Below are 7,659 nucleotides of genomic sequence, written 5' to 3' on the forward strand. Positions count from 1 at the left end.
AAGACAGTGGTGAGCAGATCACTCTAACACAACTACAACTGGTGAAGAGAAGCCACTTCAAAGTAGTTTCTCTCATTACCACCTATTCTGAAATGACTCATAGTTGAGAATTTGATGCATTTCCAAGGCTTCAAATCACCTGGGAGGGGACTCCCATCTTTCTCCTGTGTTGCTGCTGCTGGATTCAAACCACCAGAGGGATGAGGTCCTTGAGTTTGCAGCTTGGGTCCCTACTGACTTTCCCCTCAAAGCAGTCATTGCTGTTGTTGTTGTTATCAGGTGCTCTCAAGTAAGAACAGACTCGTGTCTGACCCTCCAGCAGGTTTTCAGAGGCAGTAAATCACAGGATGGAAGCAGTAGTGGCATCCACTTCCGTAAATAGCTTGCCTCCGGAAACTGTATGGACCTGGAGAAAGGATGAAAGTCACGCATGCAAATGTCAAGGACTTTCATTCATAGGGTCACTAAGAATGGCCTGCAACTCGGTGGCATTCAACAACAACAACAAATCACAGGAGAGGAGACGCTCCTCTTTCTCCCCCATAGCAGCTGGTGGATTTGAACCTTGTGCCTCTGGGTTGGCAACACAGCTCCTTATCACTAGACCACCTCAAAGCAGAATCTACCTTCATGATGTGGATGGAGCACAGCTTTCAAGCCAATAAGAGGCCTTCATTTGTTGATGAGGTGTGACTCATAATGAGGAGAAACAGCTGCAAATCTCCTCTGATAATGGGGACATGGTATGCCCACAGCCACGGAGAGCACACACCTTGCACGAGATGGATTGGCACTGGGGCTGTAACAGTAGACTTCAGCACAGCCGGGCAGAGCCAGAGGGCAGGTTCCGTCCTGCGCTTGGGGTTGCTAGAGTGGGGCCACCTCAACACCACCTAACAGCAACAACAGCCCCTGTTACATGACAAAGCAAAACACAGAAAACGGTGCCTTAGGACACCTCTCCCTGTTTATAGATGCAGACAGATTGTGAAAACCAGAGAGGTTACGTGACTCAGTCCAGGTCACTCAGACACCTCTGGATCCCAGATCAGCTTTTCTTTGCCTGTGATGTGATGCCTGCCTGGTTCACATGGGGTCAAATCTGAACGCAGATCTTCCACTCTCACACTCATTTGGCAAACCCTAGGTGAAAGGTAAAAGCACTGAAAGACATGCTCTCTGACTCCCTGCCCCGGACACAGTTCCCTGAGCAAATACTCTCAGAGTGTGCTGTGCAGGCGGGCGTGTTTTGCAATGAGCAAAACAGGGTTACTCAGAAGACTGACATACATTATCCTTAGAGAAACCAAACTGATTGGAATGCCCTTGCTAAGAGGGCTGCGGACGGGGACTTGTGAGGAATTCCTTATTCACATTTCATTAGCTCCATTAACACTCTTCACATTTAGACCAAATGCTATTCAGTTGTTCTCAACTGAACAGTTCAGGAATAAAACCTTCTCCACTTCACAGATTGCAGAGGGAAGAACAAAAGGATGGGAAACAGGGAAGATTGGAGTTGGTGGGGCTTTTACATTAAGCACGTCTACAGAATTCCCAATTTCAAGTTCATTCCAATTTCATCTCTGGCTCCTACACTTTCTTTCAAATGCATGCCCCCATTTGCTGTTGTCTACAAAATAATACCTGCCTTAGAAGTGAGGTTCCTTTCTGAAAGCCTTTTAGCCCATATATTATCAAAGACCTGCAGGAATTACGATGGACAAAAAGCACAGGATTCTATTCATAAAATAAATTTTTTAGAAAGCACAGGATTCTAAAATGCATGGTGAGCTTGACATGGACAAAGACCAAGTTGTGTTTTTATTTCTGGGTATCTTTCCAGCATCTGTTGAGGAATCGGGAGAACTGTTTAAGGTGATGTTATTTTTGAAAGAAGATTCCACATGAGAGGGGCAACAGTGGGACCCCAGGCGTGAGGGGTCCAGGCCCAAGGCCAGGGCATAGGGTCAGCTTTTAGTGCAGACTCAGATATGCGAACCGCACAAGGAGGAATTGGATAAAAACCAGAAATTCTTTAAATGCATCTCCCCCCACCCCCGCCCGGTGTGTAAGGTTAGGAGACTCCATCGTTCAGCACAGCTACTAACAGAAAGGTCAGGCCTTCAAACCCAGCTTTTCGTTTCCATAAAGACTATAAGGGCTTGGAAGCTCTGTAGGGTACTTGTACTCGATCCTACAGGGCTGCTGCGAGTCAGATTCTGCAATGAGCCGGGATTTCCCCCTCCCATCCCTTTGGTGCCTTTAAGGACAAATTATCCTTTCATAAAGCAGACCTGGGATCCCCAATTTGGAGAAGAATCTGCCTTGCTTTTCAAAGATGCACTTGTGGTGTCTCCAGGAGGCTTGCCGAAATCAGTCTGGCAAAGCACATTTATCACCCCATGAGCCACGTAATTCGTATTTATTAGACAGCAGGACAAATCACGGGGAGTCTTTTGGCTGCAGTAACGGCATCTACTAATACAGAAATTGCATAAACATGGAGCCATAAAGAGCAAGACCCAGGAAGCCAGCAGCATCCCCAGCCCTCACCACCACCAGCGTCTGACCCTGTGGTTTAATCGGCCTCAGTCCCCACATCACCTGCCGCTGGGGCAAACTGTTTAAAAACGAGCCGGGAAGATGTTTTTCAGGGATCAAGTATCACTTTCTTTTTCCTCCTTGAAGGACCAAGCTTCACCTCTCCCCAGTCAGGACCACCAGGCATCCCTGCCGATCTGGGGTCTGAGTTTGCTGCAAACCACTCCTCCAGTTCTTTGAACAGCCAGCCAGTCTCTGGAGGATGCTAACGAGCACACCGGCTATTGCGCACAGACACAGACAGGTGATAAATTGAGCGGTAGCTAGAAATAAGTAGTTGTGTGCATGCGCTTATGCTTTGCTAGTGTCTGGCCAGTGGGTTACCCAGATTGACGAAGGTTACTTCTAAGGCAGTTTAATGGAATCCATCGGGGGAGGAAGGTGTGATTTTACCTAATGAAATCTCCCCCTCACAGTCCAGCTCCCAGACAGATTCTGAGGCAGGGTCCCCATCAGGAGCCGTTGGAGAGATCTGGGATATGCCATCAAAAGGACCTTCCTCCTCCTCTCTGGCCCCTTCCCCGATCCCAGAGGTGACCACGTTGGGAATCACATGGATGTAGGAGGCCGCCACGTCCCTGTGGATGCCAGTGTCCTGGTGGTAGGAGACCAGCTCGTTGCTGATATTCACCGTCTCCACCTGGGTGCGCGAGCAGGGATGCCTGCAGCCCAGCAGCTGGGCAAACACCTTCCGGAAGTCGGCGTTGAAGGCGTAGATGATGGGGTTGAGCGAGGAGTTGGCCCAGCCGAACCAGACGAAGACGTCGAAGATGGTCTCACTGACGCAGGGGAGACCGGCCCCCGGGCCCTCGGGGTGACCGCTGCAGAAGGGGACCATGCAGTTCAGGATGAAGAAGGGTAGCCAGCAGCACACGAAGACCCCCATGATCACAGACAATGTCTTCAGGACCTTGGTCTCCTTCTTGATGGAAGCCCGCAGGCTGGCATCGGGCGTGCTGGCCACGCGGCTGCGGCAGCTCTGCGCATGCTCCGCAGCGCGCTCCAGGGACGAAATGCGCCTGATCTGCACCCGGGCGATGCGGTAGATGCGCGTGTAGGTGACAATCATGATGGCCACCGGGATGTAGAAGCTGATGAGGGAGGAGGAGATGGCGTAGGTTCGGTTCAGGCTGGAGTCACAGCTCTCCGTCCTGGACTCAGACTCCCGCGTTACCTCCAAGGGCGTCCCATTGGCCCGATGGGCGGGAAGGTCCACCCCGGCCCTGGAGCCTGCCTTGTCCCTGTGCCAATTCAGCTGGACGGGGATGAAGGAGATGAGGATGGACAAGGCCCAAGCCAGGCCAACCATGACCAAGGCCATGCGCTGGGTCATCTTGCGCTCGTAGCGGAAGGGCCTGGAGATGGCCCAGTAGCGGTCCACGCTGATGACGCACAAGTTCAGGATGGAAGCCGTGGAACACATGATGTCAAAGGCCACCCAGACGTTGCAGAACGCCCCAAAAGGCCAGTAGCCGGCCACCTCCGCGACTGCCTTCCAGGGCATAACCAGCAACGCCACGCAGAGGTCCGATACAGCCAGTGACACGATGAAGACGTTGGTCATCTTGGCGCGCAGGTGGCGGCTGCGCACGATGGCCGCGCACACCAGCACGTTGCCCAGCAGGGTCCAGAGGATGAGCAGGGTCAAGAGGCCAGCAGTGACCACCTGCGCGGGCCCCAGCGGCGCCGCCCCCGCCGAGCCCCCTACGGCGCCCTCCTCCACCAGCCGCTGCTGCCGCCGGAACCGGGCCGGGTCCGCGCTGCCGTTGCGCCCCGGCGGAAGCATGTCTGGAGGTGCTGTAGGGAGAGGATGCGCTCGATCCTAACTTCAGCCCTGCGCGCCCCAGAGGCCCCATCAGGCACCCCGGGGACGCCCTGGGACCCGTGGTGGAGGGACCTCCCCTAAACCCTTTGGGGCGCTCACCGTGCGCTGCGCCGCGGCCCCTGAGTGCGCGGGGACTCCAGTGTCCTCCTCGCCCGCCTCCCGGCCAGTGGGTGCAGTCCTCGTGGTACTCCTGCAACCTCGGCGCGGGGGCAGCAAACGGCCGCAGTCCCAAGGAGAAGAGGGGCGGCTGGACTGATCCCCGGGAGCCTGCAGGGCGCCAGATGGGCGGCGGCGGTGGCTGTGTCTGCCCCGAAGCGGGAGAAGGGAAAGCGCACCAGCACCGAGGGGGCCGAGCCGGCGGAATCCAGCGGCGCTGAGCGTTGCCTCCTCGGTCTCTCGGCTGCGCCCAGGCCCGCGCGCTCGCCCTGAGCCTCCGCGCGCCCCGCGCCCCGCGAGCCCGCCCTATTTGGTCTGCGCGCCCTCTCTCTCTGTCTCTGTCTCTCTCTCTGCGCTCAGCCCGCCGGAGCCTGGAGCGAGCCCGCGGATCTGAGAGGTTCCTCACTGTCAGACCCTCTCTCTGTACCGAGGAGCATGCGGCTCCGGAAGACGGAGAGGTGTCCTGCCATGCTGCTGCGGTAGCCACATACTGGAGAAGTGGCAAAGAACAGAGGTGTCCTGAGGAGGCTGTCACTTGTATTAAGAATGGGCATTTTAGGATAAAGAGGGAGGAGCCCTGAGTTCCCTCACAAACCTGATCTCCGCCAGTAAGGACTTGACTACTTGCTCTGTAACCTTGACCGCCCCCCTGAACTTCACCTGGCCTTACTAACTGTAGCAACTACAGCGATTCTGGTGCCTTAGTGCATTAGCATCTCGTGTTTCGCTCCTAACGCAAAGGTCAGAGGTTGGAATCCATCAACTGCTCACCAGGAGACAGATGGGCTGTCTCCTTCCCCACAGATGTCCAGCTTCAGACACCTGGTGCAGTTGGGAGCTTCTTCCACGCCCCCCACAGGGGGAGAGAGTCAGATACATGTGTTGAACAGGAGACAACGATGGGGAGGGAGAAATCAAGTTGCTCCTTGGAGGCAAGGATTTTGAAGCTCTGACTCACATACTTTGGGCATGTCACCAGGAAGGACCAGTCCCTGGAAAAGGACTTCATGCTGAGAAGAAAGGAGAGACAGCCCAGGAGAGGAAGGCCCAGAATGAGATGGATTGACACAGTAACTGGGGTAATAAGGTGAGGTGTGTGGGAGACAGGGAGATTGGCTCGGGATAGAGCAGGGTTCAGAGCTGTCGTTGCTATGAGTCATAGTTGACTCAACAGCACATACCAACAACAACAAGGTGAAAGTGTGGCTTAAATCTCAAAAAATAAAAGAGGGAATGCTGACAGAGGAAGGGAAGTGTGTCTGCCCTAATCCCAGCTTCCCACATTGACAGATTTCATTTGTAACATTCTAGAGTCTGTGCCATTGCTGAATTGATAAGCTCAGTGGAAGACAAGTGGAAAGGCTCCAGCAGCCAACTGAGACCAGATGCCAGGGCCATGGTGCGGTCACTTCTGCAAAACCCAGGCTGGGATTTCACATCCACCTGCCCACCCCTCCCCGCCCAGTCTCCCTCTGCACCCAGGCCCACCTGCACCTTGATCCACACCCGCAAATGCCCAGCACCCAGCTCAGACTTCTTTTTCTTAGGTGCCGCTGAGTGGGTTCCACTCCGAGCAACCCCACGTACAAGAGTTTAATGCAAAACCTTTCCCTAGCCTTGTACCACAGACAGGATTGTGTCCCCATCAAAATAAGTGCCAATGACTTCATGTTACCCGGATCCAGAATCAACATTCTTGGTGCCAAGAGCCAGGAGAACAGAAATGTGTTTCACTGGAAAAGTCTGCCGTCAAGGACCTCTCCAAATTATTGAGACACAGTGATGCCAGTTTGAGAACTTAGATGTGCCTGATGCAGGTCATGGTCTTCTTGGTCACTTCCCATGCTACTGAGAGCTGGCCTGTGAATAAGGATGACAGGAAAGTAATTGATGCCTTTGAGCTGTGTTGTTGGAGAAAAGTACCGAATATCCCACGGATTGCCAAAGAACAAACAGAAATGTTTTGGAAAAGGTGCAGCCAGAGTGCTCGTTGGAGGCAAGGAAGAAAAGATGGCCTCACACACCGTGGCCGTGTTGTTGTGTGTCGTCAAGTTAGAACCCACTCATAGATAAACCTAGGGGGTTTTCAGAGACAATAAATCACACAGAGGAGATTGTGTCCTATAATATGCCACACACACAACAAAAAACAGCTTCTTACTAAGAGAGGCTATTCTTTGGAGAAAGACATCATGTTTGGAAAGGTGGAGAGTCAGCAAAAGAAAAGAAGACCCTCAACCAGATGGATTGACATAGTGAGGGCAGCAGTGGGCCTAAGTATGTCAGAGAAGAGGAGGGTGGCACAGGGTAGGACATGGTTCAGTTCTCAACTGGACAGCACCTAACAACAACAAAGTAAATGTTGACTTGACTAGCCATGATTCTCAGTGATAATTAATATCCATTTCATAGCCTGATACAATTATCCTAGATGTTTTAAATTTTCACCTCTGTAAAGTTAATGAGACCAGATGAGGGGCAATTATGTTAATGAGGCAGGAAACAGGATGTAAATCAATCTACAGACTAAGACCTGAGTAAATCTTTTTTGAGATGTTGTTGTGTGCCATAGAGTCAGAACTGGCCCTTAGCTGACCATCCAGAAGGCTTTCAGAGGCTATAAATCACATGGAAGAGATTGTCTTATAAACACTCTCCAACAACAAAACACCTACTGTCACTGAGTGTATCCCAACTCCTAACCACCCTCCACTGGGTTTCCGAAGCTGTAAATCTTTGCAGGAGGAGACTGCCCATCTTTCTTGAGATACGCTGTTATTGTTGCTATGGTATCATTAAGTCCACACAACTCATAGCAACCCTATGAATAATGGATCTGTGCCCTGCCCTGTCCTGTGTCAGCCACATTATTTCTGATGTACTTGAGCTCATTGGCACAGTCACTGTGTCAACCCACCTGAGAGTCTTCTCTTTTGCTGACCTTCTACCTATTCAAGCATAATACCTTTCTCCAAGGACTAGCCCCTGTTAGAAAGGGGAGGGGGGAGTGCAAGAGCGAGGGGAAGGAAGGAAGGAAGGAAGGAAGGAAGGAAGGAAGGAAGGAAGGAAGGAAG

The 7,659-nt window shown here is 52.5% G+C and overlaps 1 protein-coding gene and 1 pseudogene across 1 annotated transcript in view; both read right to left on the reverse strand.

Annotated features, from left to right (window-relative positions):
* Positions 1 to 2,905: 2,905 nt before the first annotated feature.
* On the reverse strand, positions 2,906 to 4,390 carry LOC102866107 (annotated as a pseudogene).
* A 551-nt stretch (positions 4,391 to 4,941) lies between these two features.
* The window catches only part of OTOP1 (otopetrin 1), an 89,361-nt gene continuing 86,643 nt past the window's right edge, over positions 4,942 to 7,659 (reverse strand). Inside the window, exon 7 of the mRNA XM_006893637.1 lies at positions 4,942 to 5,075. Within this exon, the coding sequence (XP_006893699.1) occupies positions 4,942 to 5,075 (134 nt within the window). The remainder of the gene's footprint in view (positions 5,076 to 7,659) is intronic.

Source organism: Elephantulus edwardii, unplaced genomic scaffold (assembly GCF_000299155.1).
Source record: "Elephantulus edwardii isolate Elephantulus edwardi_28Jun2011 unplaced genomic scaffold, EleEdw1.0 scaffold00129, whole genome shotgun sequence".
Lineage (NCBI taxonomy): Eukaryota > Metazoa > Chordata > Mammalia > Macroscelidea > Macroscelididae > Elephantulus > Elephantulus edwardii.